Below are 24,413 nucleotides of genomic sequence, written 5' to 3'. Positions count from 1 at the left end.
TCTTCTTCTTCTTCTTCTTCTTCTCTTCTTCTTCTTCTTCTTCTTCTTCTTCTTCTTCTTCTTCTTCTTCTTCTTCTTTTCTTCTTCTTCTTCTTCTTCTTTCTTCTTCTTTCTTCTTCTTCTTCTTCTTCTTCTTCTTCTTCTTCTTCTTCTTCTTCTTCTTCTTCTTCTTCTTCTTCTTCTTTTCTTCTTCTTCTTCTTCTTCTTCTTCTTCTTCTTCTTCTTCTTCTTCTTCTTCTTCTTCTTTCTTCTTCTTCTTCTTCTTCTTCTTCTTCTTCTTCTTCTTCTTCTTCTTCTTCTTCTTCTTCTTCTTCTTCTTCTTCTTCTTCTCTTCTTTCTTCTTCTTCTTCTTCTTCTTCTTCTTCTTCTTTCTTCTTCTTCTTCTTCTTCTTCTTCTTCTTCTTCTTCTTCTTTCTCTCTTCTTCTTCTTCTTCTTTCTTCTTCTTCTCTTCTCTTCTTCTTCTTCTTCTTCTTCTTCTTCTTCTTCTTCTTCTTCTTCTTCTTCTTCTTCTTCTTCTTCTTCTCTCTTCTTCTTTCTTCTCTTCTTCTTCTTCTTCTTCTTCTTCTTCTTCTTCTTCTTCTTCTTCTTCTTCTTCTTCTTCTTCTTCTTCTTCTTCTTCTTCTTCTTCTTCTTCTTCTTCTTCTTCTCTTCCTTCTTCTTCTTCTTCTTCTTCTTCTTCTTTCTTCTTCTTCTTCTTCTTCTTCTTCTTCTTCTTCTTCTCTTCTTCTTCTTCTTCTTCTTCTTCTTCTTCTTCTTCTTCTTCTCTTCTTCTTCTTCTCTTCTTCTTCTTCTTCTTCTTCTTCTCTTCTTTCTCTTCTTCTTCTTCTTCTTCTTCTTCTTCTCTTCTCTTCTCTTCTTCTCTTTTCTTCTTCTTCTTCTTCTTCTTCTTCTTCTTCTTCTTCTCTTCTTCTTCTCTTCTTCTTCTTCTTTCTTCTTCTCTTCTTCTTCTCTTCTTTACTATCTTCTCTTCTTCTTACATGGACTTCTTCAACTCTCATTCTTCTCTCTCTTTCATTCATTTATTCTTCCATTCTCTTCTTTCTCTTATTCTTTCATCAACTACTTCTAACACTAATCCTTTCACACTCGTTACATTCCATCTTTCTTCTCTTCTCAAATCTACATATCCATCTCATATCCAAATCTTCATAATCTCATTACATTACTTTACACTTCACATATCTCAATATCACAATCTCATTCCAATTCTTCATATTACAATCAGTGTCATGACAATACATATCACTCCAAATTCTCACATTATTCATGAAGTTCACAATTGACATTGTCACCAATTTATCATAATCATAACACATAATCGTCAGACGACTGACCATTCAATCACATATCACAATACATATACAAATCACATATTACCAAATCCCAAAACTCAATAATACATACAATAATATATCAATCTATCACATTTTATTATCACCAAATCACTTCATTCTTCTCACAATTATTCACAGATTCATTACAAATCAGATACAATCCAAGATAAGTTACATAATGACTAAAAAAATTTATCAACGTTTTCATCACAGTTCAGGAGTGGCCGAGAGCAAGACGATTCAACGATACAAGTAAGAGCAGGAGATCGGGCTATTCAAATATCACGTTGGCAAACGCTGACAAAGTGTCACGGTAAATCAATGATAAATGATAATACAATAGATAGTATGCAGATGACGTCACTCAGGCCTTTGTTGTTGTTTTTGCCATCCGCGTTTGTGAGTTGTTCTCACTAAACTGTATTAACCAGACTATAAAAGTTCATGGTTACACAGAGTTTGTGTGTTGGTCCGTTATACTTCCGGATGGCAATGTTGTGAACTCCTTGGCCAAGCGCATTCTATCTATACCCTGTATTCATTCCTGGGGGACAATCTTATATTTATTAGGGTCTAGGGAAAACTGAAATGTTTTGTAAAAAAGAGAGTAAAAATGACTCACGTAAAATGTACAAAACAATGGTGGAATGGAGTTGAATGGGCTGGATGAACTGGTCATTATGGCACTACACCTAAACGATTTCAAGGCCCGACTGACATGGGCCCGCGCCCAATGAGGACGCCGCTGAAAAACAACCATACCATTGGTATCTTCAGCGCCAACCATACAGATACAGATACATAAATTAGACGACGTTTCATCAGAAGCTTTGAACTGTAGCGTTACCATGAGTCATTTTTACTTCCTTCATTTTACTATACATTTTATTGACTCATTTAGGTACTTCTACATTTTGGGAAGGCTGGAATGAATGACTCAGGCATCAGTCGCAGAGCAGCGCCGCAAAGTAAACTAGGGCGAGGTGACTTGCTCAAGACCACAAGGTGCGGTGGGTATTCGAACTCGGTACCTGTCGGATAGGCAGCAATGACCATATCTCTGAGCCATGTTGCCCCTTGCCGTCTAAATGTTCTTTAAAGTCAATAAATAAAAATAAATTTATAACAGTTTCAAAAGAGAATAGAATGCTAAATTTGGAACTTTTCGAACTCAAAACCCTCCTTCAGCCAGTACCGAAAACAGTACAAACGCGAATAGATTAATTAGAATCCATGCATATTATGTGAATAAAAAACACCTCTTGTCGACAAAGACGACTGCAACATGAAACTTGAAAGAGGAAATGGTTTACCTATGATTCGCTACCACTGTTATTATTATTAATTTCTATCGGGAGAATGCTGCCACCTGCTGCCACCGGTCATATACTTATTTCATACCTGAGTATGGTGAGATATTGATAATAATATGAGTAAAGAGGTTTTTTCAAAGAAAACAACTATCTTGGTGTTAAAATGCGGCAATCGAACTCTGGTACCTCAGGTCACAAACCGAGAAGTGAACCGAGACCAGAAAAAAAGAACAAGACAAAAAATACAACAATAAAAACAAGGATCATATCAAGATCTTAGATTTTTTTTAAAAACTCAACTGATCACAATTTGAACACTATGCATAGAACAGGCATTCTTTGTTTCCAATCTATTATAACAACAACAAAAAAGGTAAAAATATAATGTTATATTGACCTGCTTGCTTACAACATTTGTAAAATGCAGTCATTTCACTCTCATTCTATTGTGCGACTATTGGTCTAGTGGTATGACACTCGCTTTCGGATCGGAAGGTCTTGGGTTCGAGCTTCACATGGCGCATAGTTGAGTCCATGGAGAAAGGCTCTTTACTCACATTCTCTCACCGTACTCAGGTGTAAAATGAGTACCTGGCCGTTAACAGCGTTTTCTCTATCCGAAAAAAAATTGTAATATCGCCTAACACGCGTTCTGTCCCGTCCTAAATGTTAAATGTTGCTGTTGGCTTGAGACCGTTTGTAAAGCGCTTTGAACACGTTTAGTGGATATGGCGCGAGAAAAAGCTCAATTTTTAAAATTGTTTACACAACATTGTCAATTATAATTCCTTTTTTTTAGGATTCCGGATCTCTCGGCCATTGAAGAAGGTAACACGATTACCAGTATATCACAGATTGATGTAGGCACAAATTTATCATCACGTTTCCACGATGACGACAACGACGATGATGCAGATGATAATCGTGACGATGATATGAAAGAGGTTTTGATCGGTTCTGGCAGCCTCATCACCCACAACGCAGACAGCAACGACATTTTAAGCAGTAAAAACGAGAAAATCAACGACAATTCCAATGAGAAAAGCAATACTCAAAGTGTATCGACAGCGACCAATGAAACTTTACATTCGGAACCTGTTGATTTAGTAGTGTCCACTTCAGATTCTGATGACGGTACCTAACACGATTAGTCTTCAGAGGGGTGTGAGAAAATGTGTGCACCTTTAAGAGAATGCTGAAATGAAGAAAAACATAAGCGTTTCTTACCGACGTCTACTTATCTGCAGGTCTGATAACCCAATTCCTTATGGGCTCATTGTTGTAATGGAAATCTCATAATATGACGCAAATTATTGTCCATTACAACAATGATAAACTGGGCCCATAAGTGGGTTCGGATATCAGACCTGCTTATGTGTACACGTCGTTTCTTACCAATTGACCAGTAGAGTTTTGACCAATCAAAACATGGAATTTGTAACAAATCTTCAAACCTGGTTGGACAAAAATTTATAAACAATAACGTGAATAAAATCGACCTCTCTCTGATCATTGTTATTGTTTTTATAATGGGTGACTAGTTATCACATGATTTTCTCGATCATATTATCATAAACGTTTAAGGACCGAGACAGAGTGGACCCACGTTTCATACAACTTCACACTACATTCTCACTCGTTCACATTGCTTCCTCAACGGATGAACCTAAAACGCTATTCTTCTCAATACGGAAACAGAGTGCACCCACAAAATTCCAGTTCACAGCTCACGACATGATCATCGACTCAAACTACCGGGCTGACTGTGAAATTCGTTTTACTGTATCATTAAGTTGTGTGACATTCCACTATCTATAGTCGGGTTAAAACAGTTCAGAGAGTATTACTCATATATTTTTGTTGGCTCAAATTGGGTATAAAACAAGAGACTATCTTGTTATAGATAGAATGCGCTTGGCCAAGGAGTTCACAACATTGCCATCCGGAAGTATAACGGACCAACACACAAACTCTGTGTAACCATGAACGAAATAAGCCATAGCTCACTTTTTTTTCGCTAGAGATTTTTTAGTGAAAAGCGGAATTTTTGCCTTGAATGTGGAATGTATACCAATTAAGTGCCTCTAGGTCAAGGTCATGCTTCTTGTAAATCGTCGAGACAGAAATAGCTGGTATGCCAATTTCCTATGCGATGATTTTCTGTCGCATGCCAAACTTTCCAAATGCATCGAATCTTCCTTTTCCGCGATAGGTTTGCCATTGTAGTTGTAGACTTGACTTGAATTCTTCTTGATAAAATTGATACTAATTAAGAGGGCCATTACATAGGATGACCTGGGATTAGAACCAAAAAAAAATCTTGAACTTGAAGTTGCGACAATGTAAAATTTGAGATGGAGAAATTAAAGTTATTCAATACTGCTCATGTACATTGAACACGGACGTCAGGTAAAGCACCTACATCACATCGATGTGCGCCAATCGTTCGCGGATATTCTTAACCACTTAAAATTATTACTGGTAGCTTTTTTAATCAATGGAAATACTTGTTTATTTGTGATTTTTTTGTAGTCATGAGTGATAAGAACATCGACTTAAGCGACATCGACTTATGTGGAGTTTTTTTTATTTTTTACTAATGTTATATAGGAAGAAGGGGGAGGGACCAAGAAAAAAAATCGACTTGGGTAATAATCGACTTAGGCAACGTCGACGTATCCAGAGTGCACTGTAGATAGTATGCGGTTAAACAGCTGATCGGAGTGGAAGTTTACTTCCGGCCGGCAGAAAGCAATGGAAGACAATGGCGTAGAATAGTAAAATATTAGTTTCTGTCGATAATCTTCCGTATTTTTCTGGTTCTAGACATAAATATATTTTTTTTAAATTTCCCGTTAATGATGTAGACCCCTATGCCATTTGTGAACACGACTGGTGCCATAATCTTTAGGAACTACAGCCAGTCTCATCGTTTGATGTAGCGAACCACCTCGTCACGACCACAAGTTTCTGTCTACACATTTCACGGTAAGTCTGTATTATTTAATCGTTTCCCTATGCTATACCTATACTATGTTGCACCATCCTAGGCTAATTGTAAGATTTGTTCTCAAAAAATCACAGAAGACAGATATGTCGAACCTGACACGGGAATATTAATATGATATGACCTGCTTCAAGAGTCGTGATCAGATCATCTTAGTCTTAGTCTTAGTAAGTTTAGTCTAAGTCAGTCTAAGTAGTGGATCAATGAGTCTGTGTGGTTACATTCAAATTTCAACTATTTTGCCTTTAAGGTGATGAATTCCTCCGAATTCACCAAAGATTATAAATAATAATTTAAATTAAAAACACCAGGGCAGGCAATGACTATGAAATCAATGTGGTCCCGAGTCCAAATCTAAACTGATATAAACAGTAACAAAACATCATGCCCATAAGACTGTTTTAAAAGCCCCATCCCATTCCAATGGACTGAGCTTGATCCCGAGTGAATATTTTTTTTCTAATCCCACTCCCCTTGTCAATCCAGCAGTGATTGGGTAGCTGAGTCTGTTAGATCTAGCGGAAAGTACTTTGACATAGACTAGAGTCCTATCTAAAGGGTAGCAATTGCTATGGTCCGTTTCGCGCTTTTCATCTCACTTCTATGATTATTATTACTGTTATTACATATTATTATTTTGATTTTTACATTTATTTATATTACTCCATGCAGGATTGATAATACGATATAGAGGTTTTTAACACATGGCTATATTCATTACAATGAATTTTCTTGAACTAGAATATGAATAACTTAAAAAAAAAAAAAGAAATAAGAAACTTCTTTAAAAAGTTCAAGTTCTACTATGGGAGACTCAGTCGAGTCCTTGGAAAAGCCTCTTTACTCACATTTGATCAGTCAGTGTGTTTGGACATAAACGTTTAAATGGTTTTGCGAGTCATGGCAGTCTCGTTAACTCAGTTGGTAGAGCACCCATTTCACAATCAAAGAGACCGAGATATATCCGAGATGAAGTTAAGATCCCACCCCCTCCCCTTTCTTTTATTTTTGTACACCCAGCAGTAATTTGGCAATAGAAAAGCGCCCTATTCGAAGGGTAACAAGTTATTATTTTCACACTATAGAAACTGGGATGAAATCTGGCTCTATAGACCTAATGGTTCTGATGGACTACTTCCGGTGCTTGCGACACTTTTAGGTCATTTTCAGCACAATTAAAAGCTGTTGCGAAATACGTAGTAAGACAAATGGGCTTGGATCCAATATGGAGCAGAAGTAGATCAAAATTATTAATGTGCATAGTTTTGAGATCGACTAACAGTTCCATCCAGAGACGGAATACACTCAAATGTTTATGTTTGATTTAAGGGTTTTACTGCACTTGCGACACATTTCAGCACCAGTAAAAAGGAATAAAATGGGATTGTAAAAATTTCCAGATTTACAATTAAAAGCACACAAGAAAAGTAAGACAAAGAGGAACAAATGTAGATTCCAAGAGAATGCTATCAGTGTACTAAGTCTGACAACACCCAAAAGTCTCATCCTGACACAAGCACAGGTCCCCCTAAGAGGAATACACTCAAACGTTCACGTATTATTTTTTTATTATATTATATTAAGTTACGTTATGCCTTTTGCGCAGCGATATCATAAGATATCGTCGCCTAGGCATTCCACGAAGGAATATAGATAACTCATCAAACAAGATGTCTGATGTCAACAGGAATCACCCATGTTGTCCAAGTGAGCAAATTGGGGGTTAATAATCTTGCTCAAGGAAAAAAACGAAAGTGCCTGAAGCGGGGCTCGAACCTGGATCATCCGGATCACAGTGCACTGCCTTAACCACTCGGCCACTTCAACCCCCATATTATATATGCACATATATATATACTTTAATTTTAAAAAATTACGCAAACTGATTTACAAGACAAAAAAAATTTTTTTCCCAAAACCAACAATATTCATTTGACTGTTTCTCTCTCAGCCAATGACTCCGGCAAGGGAAAGGACAAAACCAAGTAATCTCATTCCAAGACAAGGACATAAAGAAACTTGGAAAACAATATAAGGGATAGAGGACACAGCATGACCTCTTGCCACCATGGGAAGTCAAAGACCCCACCCAGTCTATTGTTTATAAAATGTTAATTATAAATTTACAAAATAAATTTACATCCATTTGTCACCCTTTCATCTAAGGACAGGGAAAAAAAGCATGTAATCTTATTCCAAAACAAAGATAGAAAGCTACCTGAAAAAGGAATACAGGCATATGGGGGTGAAGAGAGCAATAATGACCTTGCCCACAATGGAAGGTCAATGACCCCACACCCAGGGTAGAAAAATGAGAACTCAGCCAAGCATTCACCATCAAATTGCAAAAGCAACGGATAAAAGTCATTACAGTACTTTATTTTCTTTCGAAGTGGTTATTTGTACTACCACTACAAATAGCGAAAACTACCGCTTTTCACTATTTGTACTCCCAGAACTCTTATGTGTTTAAAGTTGCAAACCACCGCTCCTTTACCTATTTGTAGCTACCTACTCCCAGCACTCTTATGCGTTTAAAGTTGCATTTGTGAGCTATTATCAAGGACCAGCCGACCCCAGCCTCCACTTTTCGCGGTCTGTCTTTGAGAAGTGTGAAGCAAAAAAAAAAAATGGCCCTCTCGGTAAACGAGACATTCTCATCTTTTCTCCAATTTGAAAACATTCGAAAATGAGAATAATGTACTTTTTATTAAAAAGTCAACAAAGAAGGTAAGTAAACTAGATACGACAATTTTTTTCCTTAATTAAGTGGCAACTCATTTCTCGTCATTCTCACTCTAACTCTATCAACTAAGAAGAGTACACCACCTCAAACATTTGTCAGTTCATATCTTTGCTTGCATGAGGTCTATTTTCATTTTGAAAAGTTCAAAGTGAACAACTAAATGACGCCGATTCAGTGGTGTATTTGGTCTATCTTCATGTGAATAGATATTTTATTATTGACTTTTCCAAAATTCCAATCGGCCATTCATTTGCATGTCGTGATCTATTTTTCATTGATTTCAGCTGTCTCAGCTCTAAACTATACTTTTCTTTCTCAAAATAATTCATTTTCTGTTTGCAATGTATTACAGAGATGTTGATTTACCACATGTAAAAATTTGAAAGTTGTATCTGAAGCTGTTTCTGAATTATACGTGATTATCCATTGGGATGCTGTGCTTTTGTCACATTTTTTCCTATTAATTAGAGATTTTCCACCACATAAACGGTCATAACTTTTTAACCAGTTGAGACAGAGCGATAATTTTTCACTCTAGTTAATGTTTCACTCCCTTTATTTTTCTACGCTAAATTAATACCCATAGCCACTATTTTGAAAAATTCTTGCAAGTGCCTACTAAGAAGTTAAAGAAGAGGGTTGAACTTGAACCTGAACATGCTCCTTCTTCTTCTTCTTCTTCTTCTACTAATAACTACAACTAGATAGGTACTACTCCTCTCCTGAATGATCGGAACCGTTTAAGAAACTAAATTACGGGTTCCACCGGCGCAGCTCTCTAGACTTCCAGTCCCCCAGTGCCCAGTATGGGCGGGAGACCTTACCCCCGATGTTCCTCGAGCCTCGAGGTAGTTTCACTTTATAATTGTTTTAGCTTTTGAACTGTGGATCTTTTGTCAAACGTTTTATTTTATTTTTTCAAATTTAGTAGCACTTTAAAGGTCTGCGTTAGGTATCGCTCTGCGGTACTGTAACTGTAAGAGCGTAAGAATAACATGGTAAAAGTACTGTAAAAGTATGCTGATGACGGATGAAAATGATATTGACAATGAAATTATAATAAAAGAAGAACAATAGAACTTATAATCAAATCAATAAAGAAGCTTTAAAAAAATGAAATTTAAAAGAAGTAAGAAAAAACTGCCTCAAGAAGTGAAAAAAATTGTCCCTGTTGTTGAGATGTGAAGTGGACATAATCGTGTCTGTTAAGAATTAGAAGAAATGAAAGATGCCACTTTTTATTTTAAATGTAGATTGCACATTAGCAGAACACTAAAAAAAAAAGTAAAGAAAGAAAGTCCAATGTGGCAACTTGGTTGCTAGTGAAAAAAGTAAAATTACTCCGCTCAGCATTGCTGCTGGTGTGATGTCTAGTGTTAGTTAGGTGTCACTATATTAGAGTGATATCTTGTTACTTCATATTTTCATTTTAAAACCTGTAGAACAACTTGATTGATTTGTAAATTTCCTTATATGACCATTGTTTTAGTTTTCCGCAGCCATTATAATTCAATTTGAAATATTGAAAGGTACTGGAGAGGAGTCTTAGCGGGGTTTTTTTTTTTTGTCTGTTAGTTTTAGTTATAGGTCATAGTGCAGGTCCAAGTGTTGGAAATGTACAATGTTTTATTTTTTATTTTAAGGTTAGTTGAAGGAATACTTTCCTTAGCTCAAGGAACGTGCAGAAGGCCTCCCCTATTTACTACTTACTACTACTACCCAAGTACTAATGCTAGACTACTTCTTCCGCCACCTCACTCCTAAACGGACTGACACCACAGGCAACTGATATTATTCTCTCTCTCTCTCTGAGTGTGTATCTGTCTGTCTATTTCTGCCCATCTCCCCTCTTTTTACTAATTAGTTTGTAGGTGTTTGGCAAATTCTCAAGAACAGCCAAGATATATGCGGCTGTGTGGCACTCACTTCCGGATTGGAAGGTCCTGGGGTCGAGCCTCATCAAGGACTCACATTCTCTCACTACTCATGTGTATGATTTCCTATCCGCTAAGAGCGTTGTCTGTCAGAAGAAAAACATCGCCTAACGTTCTACTTGTTACGTGTTGCTGCTAGTCATGGATCCTTTGTAAAGTGCTTTGAGCATGTTTGGTGGATATTGCGGCTTATGAAAGCTCAATTCTTTTTTTAATATTTATATATATATAAAAAAGATGCAGGATGATGACGGGCATGCGCTACTTTATGATGTAGTATAAACCATTCCTAATATATAATTTTGCTAAATAGGCCTACACTCAAATTTTACGAGTGTATCTGGTGGCAAATATTCGTTGCCACTGTGATTTTGATGAAACTTGGCTTATACACAGATACATGAATTTTCCTAATACGGCTTCAAACATGCGATCTGAACTTCAATTTATAATGAAGTAATTTTTCTCAAATGACAGCTTGATTGAATGTGACAAGATCCTTTTACTTAATACAATTCAATTTAGTGTGGTCTGTAGTTGTTTGCCTAATATTAGAATGCACAGAATTTGAATTTTTATTGACTTTAAATATTGAAAACAACATGCCTTTGGCTTTCCATTTGTGCCATTCAGCTTTTGACCTAGTCCCTGATTTGAGTACCACGTCACAAATTTAAGTTCTTCGAGAAAACTCTCGACTTACTTTCTTATTCTTCTAACGTACTGAACTGTAACACCTTTGTCTCAGTTGGAGAAAATATTGCAATTTTTAACTTAATATTTAGGTGTTTATGTTATGATCTTTTATATTATTCCGTGTTTTTCAGCTTCCATCATATCACCTGAGGAAAGTTGGCTAATTTATGACTTTTGTGTCTATGAATGCAAGCAGGGCAAAAAGCAATTGACTTCAAGCAAAGGAGTTCGCCCTAACCAGAGGTAGGAGGTTGTTTTTGGACGGGGGCAGGAGGTGTTTTTTTACTTTTACATATTTAAAAAAAAATGAAAATATTATATGCACAAGGTTATAATATTTCAGCATAACTCGGAAGTAAATTATCACCATCAGCTTTTCTATCTTGATTGCCAAGACAATTTTAATAAAGCAATCAAACTGATTCTGAATTTTAAAACATCCAGAGGAAGAGGCAATGTGTGCCTATCTGCAGCTCATTTACAGTCTTCAGTGGGCAGGCTGCACGATGTAATGCAGCAAGACAATAGTTCAACTATTACCAGAACAGTTTTAAAAAGTGAAAGACTTGATTTGTTCAAAAAATCTGATTGCGCTGGATTAGTATTATTATTGAATGTCTTATTAAGATTTATTTTCAATTGCTCTATAATCTGCATGTTGAAATCCTTCACAATTGAGGTATGCAAGTGACAACGCTATTAATATTTTATCATACTATGTTGTGGATAATTTTATTATTTTGTAATAAAAAGTTTTTCTTACCATGCAGGACTCTGAAATTAATACTGGCTTCTGAGGGTTACAGGGGCTAATCACAACCATGAAAATCACCCATGCGATAAATTGGTAAGGCTCATTCATTTTATACTTATTTTCCATCGACATTTTGTCCCTGCAGTTTTTCGCTGCCGAAAATTTTACACTTGACAGCAATTAATTGCAAATTCTATTTTAGTCGCAATTAGACTCAATTTTTTTTATAAATATGTATTATTTTTTCTTTTCTTGTTACTTTATATTTTCAGTACTTAATTGTCCCTCCCCCCTCCCCTATTGAGTGTAATATATAGTAATAGATTAGTTAGGTAAATGCACTGTTGACACCAGGACCAAATGTTTAAAGAACAACAGCCATTCCAACTCATATTTTATTACGATACATTCAAGGTGGCGCACTGAGATGGAGAGATGATGACCAGCTTGTGACAAAATTGACTGTTCCAGAATTTGTATTTTTTTTTATTAAAAAAAAAATTTCTTGGAAGGGTTCTGGGCAGAGAGTTCACATTTTTCTGTCCCTTATATTTGTTTTCCTTTCCGTGTTGCTCCCTGTCTTTGTTATGGATTAAGATTGCTCATTTTTTTCCTGGTCCTTGCGGGGGTCTTTAGTTGGGAGGCAGACAGTCAAATACAGTACCTTTCTTCTTGAGATGATTTTTTATACTGTAAATCATCTCTCTGTTATGTACTGTTATAGGTTTTGAATATTATTGCATTATGTAAATGTTTTAGCAGGATCCTTTGCTTGTGTCTCGGTGAGACTTTGAGGTAATGTCAAAATTGGTACATCTTTGAGGTGCTCGTGAAATCTACTGTTCCCTATTTATTGAATCAGTCACCATATCATCATCCTTTTTATAGTGTTGTAAGCGCTATTAAGTCCTGTAAGACAATATAAGCAGATCTAGGTGGTGGTATTTTTTTGGGTCTTTTTTTTTTTTTTGTCTTTGTTTTGTTTTTTTTTTGTTCCAGATAAGGAATTTTAAGATTTGATGGTTGTCCATAGACTTTTCAAAATAAAATTTGACTTTGACTATGAGTACGATGCAGTTATAAGTGCTTGATTTCTGAGGACTAATTATAAATGGTGACCACTCTATTGCGTTTTTGTATGCCATGAAAATGTTACAAAGACAATGAAGCGACGTTTGTTGGGAATTCTGCAGTCATTCATTTAACCCTTGAATTTGATGAGCGCCTGTTGCATTTTAGTTCATTCAAGTATTTTAGAGTGACAAACACAACTCGTGCATTATGGGTTTATATGCAGATTTTTGTCTTTAAATTGTCAATAAAAAATAAAATGCTTTTTATTGTTTTGTTAGCTGGCAGGTCTGAATTGAATGCTATTGCATACAATTTTGTACTTTTAATCTTTTTTCTTTTTACATTTAGCCATCCTCACTTTATCCGGAGAATCGCCTGCCCCTCGTGTATGAGACAGTGAAGGCTATGGCTAAAACAAAGGTGTCCACAACCCAACTTAGGCAATACATTCAATCAAGCCAAGGATAAAATGTATTGCCTAAAGATGTCGAAGATTTGCAGCGGAGATTGTTCAAGACTGATATTGACAGGACGGACGGTGAGACGGTACAGGAATTACTGAGAGAGATAGGGGAGGAAGGAGGTGTAACAAAGTTCAGTGTGAATGAGGATGTTGGTTTTGAGTATTTGTTTTAAGTAACGGGAAGAATGAGGCGTGATTTGAGTGTTTTTTGTGATGTGTTTGTTATGGATGCAACATACAAAGTAAATCGATATTTGTATCCACTTGTGAATATTATGTGCATAGATGATGAGGGTCATGGCGGGCGAAAGACTGGAAATCCATGACCAACCTGAAACTGACATTGTACCAGTATGACGTGTGACAAATACACAGGAAGGACTGTATCGAATTGTATCTTCAGTGACAAACAGGATCAATAGCTTATTTCAAGTTATGGTAGAACATCAGTTTCTGCAAAGAATCTCCCAGTTGGAACAATTTTTGACTCTTGTCTCTGAAGATAAAGACTTTGACATTGTTGACATGACTGACTTAATACAGACAAATCCCCATTCTAACCCTCTTTCTGACTTTTCAGAGACACCAGACATTGTAAATGCACGTACTGACCAGAGACCACAGACATTATAAATACACACTCTGCCCAGACAGAGACCACAGAAGTTATGGACACACCGACTGACCAGACAGAGACCACAGACGTTATGGACACACAAACTGACCAGACAGAGAGACCAAAGACGTTATGGACACACAGACTGACCAGACAGGGACTCCAGATAACAGAGACATGCGACCATAAAGATGCCCTTGACACGACAGAGACAGTTAAGACTGCGAAATTTTTCAAATGTGACTCTACACAGGAAATTTCATACAGAATTCCCTTAATACATTTACTCATTGTCCATTTGTAAAATTTATTTTCATGTAATAAAACCACCAAAAATGTAAATTTTTAACGTGGGTGGGGGCTGTCACGTTACTGTAGAACGAGCTTAAGTCTCAATGGGATATTAGCTTTAGGCAACCACAAGTTGGTATTTTTCAAACCTGTTGCTATGCTATCTTGTGATGACAACGTCTCTCAGTCGCCAAACGTCACTAGCTATCCTTCACATAATGCAGGGTTGATTGTGTGAAGTACGTTTGGGGCCGGAAGATAGCAAGGCATAGTGCAGGCTACTGTACTGTGTCAGTCCGTGAACGGGTGACCAATTCATAGTACAGAGAAGGCAAATCTGTTACTATATGTCCCAATAAAAATATAACACAGAGAAGGCAGAAACTGTGTTATACAGGTCGGTACAGAATAAAACAAATATAACACAGGAGACCAAACACTGTGTTGTAGAATATCAAAATTTCAAAGGTGGTCGGTCAGTGACGAAATAAAAAGGGACATTATAAGTCGTAATATCACATCCCAATAAAAGAGTGTGACAGTAAAAAGGTGCCCGTTAACAATTGAGTCGGTCAAGTCTCTATCCAGATTCAAAAGGATAGTGCAAAGTCCTGTATGTAAAACAAATTTGAGAAGCATGGTTGTTCTCAATACTTGTTGGGTCGTGATCGGTATAGAGTGAAGTAGTGTTCATGCTACACATCTTCACGAAATATCAGAGCAATGCTGTGTCAAGATTACAGAGGAGCAAGAAGACAAGATTTGTTTGTGTGTCTTTATATGTTACGGAATAGGTACATTTTGGTTGTCAAAACTTTCATTTTTATTTTGACATTTTCTTGATCTTTTAAAATAAAATTATAATTTAATTTAATCAACAGACTTGTTTAATAATTTAAAGATATAGTTTTTTGTGGGGATCTTTTGTAAAATCATTAGTCTGATTGTAGTTGTAAATTTCTTTATATTCTAATGTCATAAAATCAGTGACACCACTGAATTCCTACCAGCGCTTTTACTCACTGAGTCCCTACCACCAGCGCTATTACTCACCCAGTCCCTACCACCTGGGCGGGGTTCCTGACCTCCCAATGTGGGCAGGGGGGTTCATACTGTGTCTTCTATCCCCTTATATCTGTTTTCCAACATGCTTTCTGTCTTTGTCTTGGAATGAGATTACTTGGTTTTGTCCTGGTCCTGGCCGGATCCCCTGGCTGAGAGTGAAGCAGTCGAATGTATAGTTAGTTTTGGGAGTTGATATTTTTTTCATTGTAAATCATCTCTCTGTTATGTACTGTATTATGTTTTATTTACATATTATATTTGATTTGTTAACATTTGAGTGTATTCCTCTTAGTCGGGACCTGTGCTTGTGTCTGGATGAGACTTTTAGGTGATCTTAAACTAAGTACTTTGATGGTGTGCTCTTGGAATCTACATGTTTCCCATTTGAACAAATTCCCCTTTGTCTTACCTTTTCTTGGGTGCTTTAATTGAATTCTATAACTTTTTACTATCCCATTTCTTCCTTTTTACTGGCGCTGATATGACCTTAATGTGTTGCAAGCGCCGTAAAACCCTCAAAAACAAATAAACACACAAACAGTCCCTACCAGCAGCGCTTTTACTCATTGAGTCATAGAGCTTTTGCTCACCGAGTCCCTACCACCAGTGCAATTACTCACCGAGTCCCTTCCACCAGCGCTTTTACTCACTGAGTCATAGAGCTTTTACTCACCGAGTCCCTACCACCAGTGCTATAACTCACCAAGTCCCTACCACCAGCGCTTTTACTCACTGACACTGTCCCTACCACCAGTGCTATTACCGAGTTATAGAGCTTTTACTCACTGAGTCCCTACCACCAGTGCTTTTACTCTTCGAGTCCCTACCACCAGTGCTATTACCGAGTCATAGAGCTTTTACTCACTGAGTCCCTACCACCAGCGCTTCTACTCACTGAGTCATAGAGCTTTTACTCACTGAGTCCCTACGACCGGCGCTATTACTCACTGAGCCCTACCACCAGCGCTTTTACTCACCGAGTCCCTACCACCAGCGCTATTACTCAGCGTGTCATAGAGCTTTTACTCATCGAGTCCCAACGACCAGCGCTTTTACTCACTGAGTCCCTACGACCAGCGCTATTACTCACTGAGTCCCTACCACCAGCGCTTTTACTCGTTGAATCCCTATCACCAGCACTTTTACTCGCCGAGTTCCTACGACATGGCTATTACTGAGTCCCTAACACCAGCGCTAATACTATTAGCCACCAAATCCCTACCACCAGGGGGGACAATATAAGCTCAGATTAGACCCCAAAAATTCTTACAGTGATGCAGAAAAAAACAACGAACAGATCTCTTTCAAATTTACACAAAATGTTTCTTACAACAAAATGGATAGGTTTAGCAATAGTCTTGAAAATAAATTTTTCAGAATTTTTTTTCGATTTCTTAGTGAAAATTTGGTGTGACATGACAGGAAAAAAAATTGATTTAAAAATTCATAAAACTGCTAAATTTTTGTTTAGCCCAAAACCCAACCATCATGATGCAAAACACATCATAAGAAAAATTCTGACCAAATTTGAAGACAATCTGATGGGAAACAATCCAGATGTGAATGTTAGAAAATCAGAGAATGACGCACAATGAAATTTTGAGAAAATGAAAAATTTGTCTTTAATTTGATAATAAAGCTAATTATGCAGACAAAGGCCAACATTCATCAAGTATAACCAATATGGAACAAGAAAACAGTAATATTTTATAAATTGATCAAATTCTGAAAAAAATTATAAACGATTCGCTAACCCATACCTCTAAGAAAAAAAATTGCGAAATAATTTAATATCTGCTGTTATTCACCAAAAAATTACTTTAGTGGTCAAATATGCTTTATAGTTCTAAAATTCTTTAATTATATCTCATGAACTAATAATGTAATGTATAATTTGATGCTAAACACCAAAAATAACAATTTAAAAAAAAAACTTTTTTAAGGGGCAACATAAGCTAAAATTAGACGTAAAACCCTAAAATTTCTAACATACATGCACCAAAAACTAGCATAAAAATTTCTTTCAAATTTAAACACAATGTTTCTTTCATAAATAGCTATATCATGAAAACTCTTGGAATAATTTTTTTAGAATTTTTATTTGATTTCAACTGAAAATTTAGCGCGGATCGACAGGAACAAATGAATTTTAAAATTTATAAATTGCTAAATTTTAATTTACCCCCAAACACTTACATCATGATGTTTTTTTTTCTTTGTTTGTTGCTTTAGGTCTCTTCCAACACAATTGAGGTTATATGAGAGACCGCTGAAACAAAAAAACAAGCAATCTAACAAAAATAGTACAAATGTCAATCAAAATCATAACCTAAAGATATCATAAGCTAAATTATAAATAACCAAGAACAAACAGGCAGAGGATTTACAGGAAAAAAATATCCCTGTCAAAAATACAATCACAAACCAAAGAAGCAGGATAGGCTAGTAAAGAGAAGAAGAAACGACATCACTATCGGATCGTACACCCATGCGAACATCATAGGTATATGATTCAAGGGTGATGCTCCCATCCAACCACCCGCACATCATGATGTAAAACATCATAGAAAAGATTCTGAATAAATTTGAAGATAATTTAAAGGAAAATGATTGAGGCAGGATTGCTAGAAAATCAGACAAATGACATAAAACAGACATTTGAGAAAGCGCAAGCTTTTTCTATAATTTGACATAAAGTTAAAAGGCTGATTTTGCAGACAACTAAAAGAAATGATCCATCAAACTTTCAAAATATGACCGTAATAGGACAAGAAAACGAAAATTTTGTAGATTGATCTAAGTCTAAAAAAAATTATAATCAGTTCACTAACCCATACCCCTTAGATAAAAAAAAATGCTGTAAAATTGATTTTTTTACGCCCAGAGATAAAATAATTTTGTGGTCAAATATGATGTCATACCTTATGAATTCATCATTATAATCACAAAACCTAATTATTTACTGTATACAATAGGTTATACAGATGATTTCTAGATAAATGATTTTTCAAAATATGATATGGCACGCTATCCTCATTTTTCATTTTTTTATTCTACTTGAGAGACAAGTCGTATAAAATTAGATATCTAGTCAAGTTGAACTGCAAAATCAATTCTATTTTAGACAATAAAACAGTTAAATAGTGCACTAGCTCTGAATAAAAAGCAATTTGCTTTCCCAAACCCTTGAAAATCTTACAGAAAAAGTCAACACTACTTGTTTGCCACCACTTTTTTTGTAGTTCCACAAAGAGGGTTGATCCTGCTCTGGATGGAAAAATTGAAATAAAAAAGAGACACATTTCATTAGCAATTTTTGGAAATGGCATTATTGTCATAAAATGCATTTGTCAAAGACATAGCAATTTTTAAAAAATGATCATTATTCACACCAACACACTTGAAATTTCATTGGTTTTACATCCATAGAACAAAACTCTTGGCAACAAACTATAGTCTGTCGTTAAGTTAATACATTCAGTAGTAATTCAATTCAAATGATGCTTTGCCATTTTCATTTAGAAAAATGAGCATTTATTTTATTGATCACCAATAAAAAATGTAAAGGCGCAATGGAGATTTGAAAACATTACTAACCATTGTCAAAAAGTGCATGCAGACACTCTGGTCTGCTGGCCCAGATGATGGTTTGCTGATTGATGAGTTTTGCCACAGGCAAAGGTTTGCCTCAACACACCTTGCCAGAATAGCCCTTGAGCCAGCATCTTTATGGATTGTCAGGACACCAGTAACGTCAACAGTGTTCTTTCATGTTAGCTGTCGATGAAAACAAAAAATTAAATTAAATTCACTACAGCAAAATAGGCACATACATGCCAATGCTAAAGTTTATAACAGCAACACTTCGCATGTTGAATGGGACATAACGTCTGTTAGGCGATATTACAATTACTTCGGACAGAGACAACGCAGTTAACGGCCAAGTACACATTTTACAACTGAGTCCGGTGAGAGAAAGTGAGCAAAGTGCCTTTTCCAAGGGCTCAACTATGCGCCGAGCGAGGCTCGAGCCCAGTACCTTCCGGTCCAAAAGCGAGTGTCATACCACTACGACATAGCCGTACGTAATTTTTAAAAATATAATAAAAATAATCACACTAATATAATTATCTCACATTGTCATCATCATAGGCATTTCAAAACTACTAATAATACTACCACTACAGATATCTTATCATTATAAAATATTACTCTCTCACTCTCTCTCTCTCTCTCTCTCTCTCTCTCTCTCTCTCTCTCTCTCTCTCTCTCTCTCTCTCTCTCTCCTCTCTCTCTCTCTCTCTCTCCTCTCTCCATGAACATAACATACAAAACCCAATTTTCCGATATAAAAAAACAGCCCCCCCCCCCCAAAAAAAAAAAAAAAAAGTTTTGAAAAAGTATGGACGATGTGTCGGCCATAATAAAGATAATAACAGTAACTGAATGAAAAGTATTTTTTTAAAGGACCCTGAGCCTGGAATGTCGTGAGTACTCGAAACCTCTTGATCGTGATAAAATTAGCAACCTTTTGACTGGGGATCAGGGCCTTCTAAAAATAGTATCGGGCCTGTCCAACCGAATTGCGCGAGTTCTCTGCTGGGCTTAAAAGTTAAAACCCCGCGAAAGGACCCTGAGCCTGGAATGTCGTGAGTACTCGAAACCTCTTGATCGTGATAAAATTAGCAACCTTTTGACTGGGGATCAGGGCCTTCTTTTGGTCGCCTCGCTGGGGATCGAACATTGAAACACCTGGTTTTAATCGCCTGACATGGAAGGATGATTTAAATTATTTGGGGGGGGGGGAATTAGTATTTTAATTTTTTTAAAGCCCTGTTATTGTTATTTTTCACAAAATATAAAGTAATAAAGTTAAGTAATTCGCGGTAGCGACAAATGTGTCGTCAGCTGATGCACAATCAACAAACACACAACCCCAAAGCATGTTTAGTTATAAAAATAAGAAATGAATTAAAATGTGCATTTCGTATGCTTACCTTGTAAACTGAGTATTCTGTGACTTGAAAAGAGTGAAGAATTACCAAAGTCCGTCAAAATCAACTTGTAATAATAGTTATAATGTGATTGTGATGAGATGAAGTGGTCACTTTTTGACTTCCAGACTTCCAGATAATTCATTGTATATTGCAGTTCTATCCGTATAAAATGTTATATTTTTAGTAATTACGCAAATTCTATTTTTAGTAAGAGTACAAATAAGCTCTGGCGTTATTTGCAGTGGTAGTACAAATAAGCGTAGCCATTTTCTTTATTGTGCTCCAACTTCATGTTTAAAATATACAATGGATTTCTATTTATTTGCCAATTCAAAAATATTATTAGGTTTTGAATATTATTGCAGAACATATAATAATGGTAACAGAAGTAATACTACTACTACTAGTAGTTATACTACAACTAGTACAATTTTTTCACAAACATTTCGGGCAAAAGTGAAAATGTTTAACACATGTATTAGTCTAATGAAAAGAATGAAAAGGATTACAAAGGTATATAAAATCAAGCATTATTGGAAAAGAATGAATAAAAAGTCTTGACTGCTTTCTTTTTGTTTCAGGTTCGCCATTCCCAAAAATTGGGTTATAGTGGACTCCGTGTGTCGACAAGTGCTTTCTGCTCTGCATCAAGATGGGAACCTGAAATGTCTGTCTTCACAATCCTGTAAAAGAAATACCAAGATTAAGTTAATATATAGAGCAAATAGTACATTATTGAACTACCACCTCTGGCGTCTATCGTGTCACTGGGAATTTTAATTTTAATATTTTAATATGTTTGAAAACAAAGAAAACTTAAGCCCCATTTCCTCAAATACGCAAGTCATTCATTTTACAGGTCAAAATAATTTTTTTTCAAAGTTTTTTTTTGACTTCAACTTCAAATGCCAATAGTGCCTGAACCTTATGATGAATTCCAAAATGGTTTGGCATATTTATGAGGAAATATATTCTTTAAAAAAAATAGAGTTGTGGATCACCATTGCTCCGTACAGCAAATGTTAAATATTTATCATCGAGCACAAAATTACTGGCAAACTTAAAAATTCTAAAACTATTTATTTACAAACTCTACAAGTAACACGCAAATATTTTAAAAACTAAATGTAATTCTATCACCTGTGGAATCAAACTATGTATGCTCAGAAAATCTGCTGAACTGTAATGTTCGGGCAATTATTGGCCTTCGCCAAAAAAAGAAAAAAAAATAAGAACTGTATTTCCTACACCAGTATACAAAAAACACACATATGTTTTCTCTACACGGGAAATTCCATTGAGTGTTACAAGCGCTGCACCTAACCATCAACTTCTTGTAGATACAGCTAGCTATAACCAATTAAAATGGACAAACTTAGCCCATAATATTTTACATTTCTGGGAATGTTTGTTTTTTCTTTTATGCCATATAATTTATTAATTTTTTAATTTAATTTGTTGCCAGCGTGTGTATTTTGTACATACATAGGGAATACATGCTTCTGTAAAAAAACGTTTGATTGGTCATTCTGCTGATTTGTGCAGATTGCCTTTTACCACAATGAAATGACAATTGGCTTGTAAAAATAACATGTAGACTATAATATTAATATATTCATTTAGCTTAAGCGGCATAATTTAAGGTTAATAAAACATTTCCTCCCAGATCTTAATAATTGAGGAATAAATCAATATGGGTGAACTCATTTAATTCTATCTATCTCATCATAAGAACACTTTGTCACTACGTTGTGTGGCCTTGAGCAAGTCACCTCAGCCCTAGCTCAGTTTGTGGCGCTGTGTTGCGGCAATGGCTGGGTTATTTCAGTCTCCCTTTAGAATAGACTCCAAAGACAAATTTTCCCTAGAGGTGAATAAAGAGAATCTATGTTTTTAAAATTTGTTACGCTATAGTCAAAGACAAAAACCTTCAGGATTTTCTAATTTTGTATGAACTATCCTAAAAGGCAATCTATCCGTAGCATAGAAGGACATGCTCACAATAGTATTCATTTCATTACCCTCAAATTTAATGGATCTTCCTCTTTTATTAATTGTCATTGCCCATTCATTCAATAAAACAAAATTAATCAACATAATAAAGACAAAGCTTTTGATTCAAATGAAGTGATGGTTTTTGTTCAGTTATTTATTTTCTCTCAAGTTAAAAGTCTTAAAACTCAACCATGTAAGCTTTTGTACAGTCTGGTTATTTGAAAAAAAAACTTCTCTTGATGTCAGTTCTTGCACCAACAATTTGGACAAACTTTGACTTCATTACTGGCTCACTGGACAGGCATTCCTTACATACCTTATGAGCAAATGAAGTCACTTGATATGTTCTCTATTCCCCTTTGTCTCATTACATTCCTCATAGTCATAGATTTGTGTCTTAACATTGCAATATGAAATATGATTTTGTGCCCTTTGTCTATTGTTATGTGCATAGATCTACAATCTTTTCACGCTCTATTCAACTTCCTTTCAACTGGCAATGCAATGACCTTAAAGTGTAATGAACGGCACAAACGTTGCTAACCTCACTTTTTACCCCCAAAAAATTGCTTGATTTGGACCTATTAAATTTCCTGAGAGTGAGATCTGCTTTTATTTTTATATAGCGCATGCAATATCCACCCAAAGCACTCTACAAGATGTCCCAAGCCAACAGAAACATTAACATTAACATGTAGGAAAAGATATCATGCCTACATAAATATTGTTTTAAACAGATACAATCAATACACTTACATTTACGTGGTCAATGATTGAGCTAGTTTCTCCAATTGTTGATTGTTCAACTAGAGCCGTTGCTGCCTGCAGTCATTGCGTTTGTTCCTATCTTTATGACATGAGTAATGGTCTGTTTTTTTCTCTGCCCCATGTCCAAGCTTTAACGTTGGAACCCAATCAGGATCAGTTTCATCAAGCAGTGATGCTGGCCTTCCTGTAAAGGCAAAAAATATGATTGTTTAAATATATTACGTCATTTCTTGCCTATTACAATCTGGTCCTGGTCCTTGTGTGGCTATGTGGTCTAGTGGACACTCGATTTTGGATCGGAAGTTCATGGGTTCGAGCCACGTGGCTCGGCGCATAGCTGAGTCCTTGGAGAAGGCTCTTTATTCACATTCTCTCACCATACTCAGGTGTAAAATGAATACCTGGCCGTTTACAGCGTTTTCTTTGTCCGAAAAATTGTAGTGTCGCCTAAAAGGCGTCATGTCCCGTTCTACATGTTAAATGTTGCTGTTGACCAGGGACCCCTTGTAAAGCGCTTTGAGCACATTTATTGGATATTGCGCTATAATATAAAGCTCAATTTTTTAATTATTGTTTTTTTACAATCCTTAAGCTTTCCGTTAAATTTACATCAAGCTTTGTCAAATTAGAACAAGGGTAGAACACTTATATAGTGCAATTTCCATTAAATGAAAATTTGTTCAAAGCGCTCTGCAAGGGGTTTATAGCCAACACTTCTTCACTAGAGGAATTCAAGCGTCGATTGAATACATTCTTATTCCGACAGGCTTTCTTTTGATCATGTGTATAATTAGCGTTGTTCGTGTACTGTGTTAGGGCTTCATGATTAAGTTAATCTATGTTATGCGCCCAGAGCCCTCCTGATGAAGGGATGTTGGCACACTATAAATCTATACCATTATTATTATTATCAACAGCAAGACTTTACATGCAGGTCGAGACATGACGCTTGTTAGGCGATATTACATTTTTTCCGGAAATAGACAATGCTGTTTAACAGGCCTGCATCTGCCCCCTGAAAAACTTGCCTGAAAATCCTCGAGCTGAAGCTTTTTCAATAACATGAGCAAAAATCCCCATTTCCCAGAATATTTTCTTAGAATTTTACCAATTCAATAGGCTGTTAAACAAAATGAAAAAGTATTTTAATTAATTTCAGGATTTTCTAATTTTGTATGAACTATCCTAAAAGGCAACCTATCCGTAGCATAGAAGGACATGCTCACAATAGTATTCATTTCATTGCCCTCAAATTTAATGGATCTTCCTCTTTTATTAATTGTCATTGCCCATTCATTTAATAAAACAAAATTAATCAACATAATAAAGACAAAGCTTTTGATTCAAATGAAGTGATGG

The 24,413-nt window shown here is 35.9% G+C and overlaps 1 protein-coding gene and 3 long non-coding RNA genes across 5 annotated transcripts in view; 3 read left to right on the top strand and 1 right to left on the bottom strand.

Moving 5' to 3' along the window:
• The window catches only part of LOC144959032 (bestrophin-4-like), a 30,628-nt gene extending 26,474 nt beyond the window's left edge, over positions 1–4,154 (top strand). The window contains exons 14-15 of the mRNA XM_078891370.1: positions 1,549–1,648; positions 3,448–4,154. Of these exons, the coding sequence (XP_078747496.1) occupies positions 1,549–1,648; positions 3,448–3,512 (165 nt within the window). The 3' untranslated portion in view covers positions 3,513–4,154. The remainder of the gene's footprint in view (positions 1–1,548; positions 1,649–3,447) is intronic.
• Positions 4,155–5,381: 1,227 nt separating this feature from the next.
• LOC144959035 (uncharacterized) lies at positions 5,382–24,406 on the top strand. The gene is made up of 2 exons (XR_013642556.1): positions 5,382–5,636; positions 20,873–24,406. It is a non-coding gene; the product is annotated as an uncharacterized LOC144959035 (long non-coding RNA).
• Positions 8,219–15,103, top strand: LOC144959034 (uncharacterized). Of its 2 annotated transcripts, XR_013642555.1 has the most exons (4): positions 8,219–8,385; positions 11,163–11,274; positions 11,802–11,878; positions 13,208–15,103. It is a non-coding gene; the product is annotated as an uncharacterized LOC144959034 (long non-coding RNA). The 2 variants fall into 2 exon arrangements; XR_013642554.1 differs by lacking the exon at positions 8,219–8,385 and having other exon boundaries at positions 9,956–11,274.
• Positions 18,914–20,874, bottom strand: LOC144959033 (uncharacterized). The gene is made up of 2 exons (XR_013642553.1): positions 20,292–20,874; positions 18,914–19,071 (listed from the first exon to the last, which is right to left on the bottom strand). It is a non-coding gene; the product is annotated as an uncharacterized LOC144959033 (long non-coding RNA).
• Positions 24,407–24,413: the final 7 nt, after the last annotated feature.

This window comes from Berghia stephanieae, chromosome 13, assembly GCF_034508935.2.
Source record: "Berghia stephanieae isolate SIO BIC M18660-M18661 chromosome 13, UCSD_Bste_1.3, whole genome shotgun sequence".
Classification (NCBI taxonomy): Eukaryota; Metazoa; Mollusca; class Gastropoda; order Nudibranchia; family Aeolidiidae; genus Berghia; species Berghia stephanieae.
Note: the sequence above shows the minus strand (reverse complement) of the source record. Positions and strands in the feature narration are given on the sequence as shown.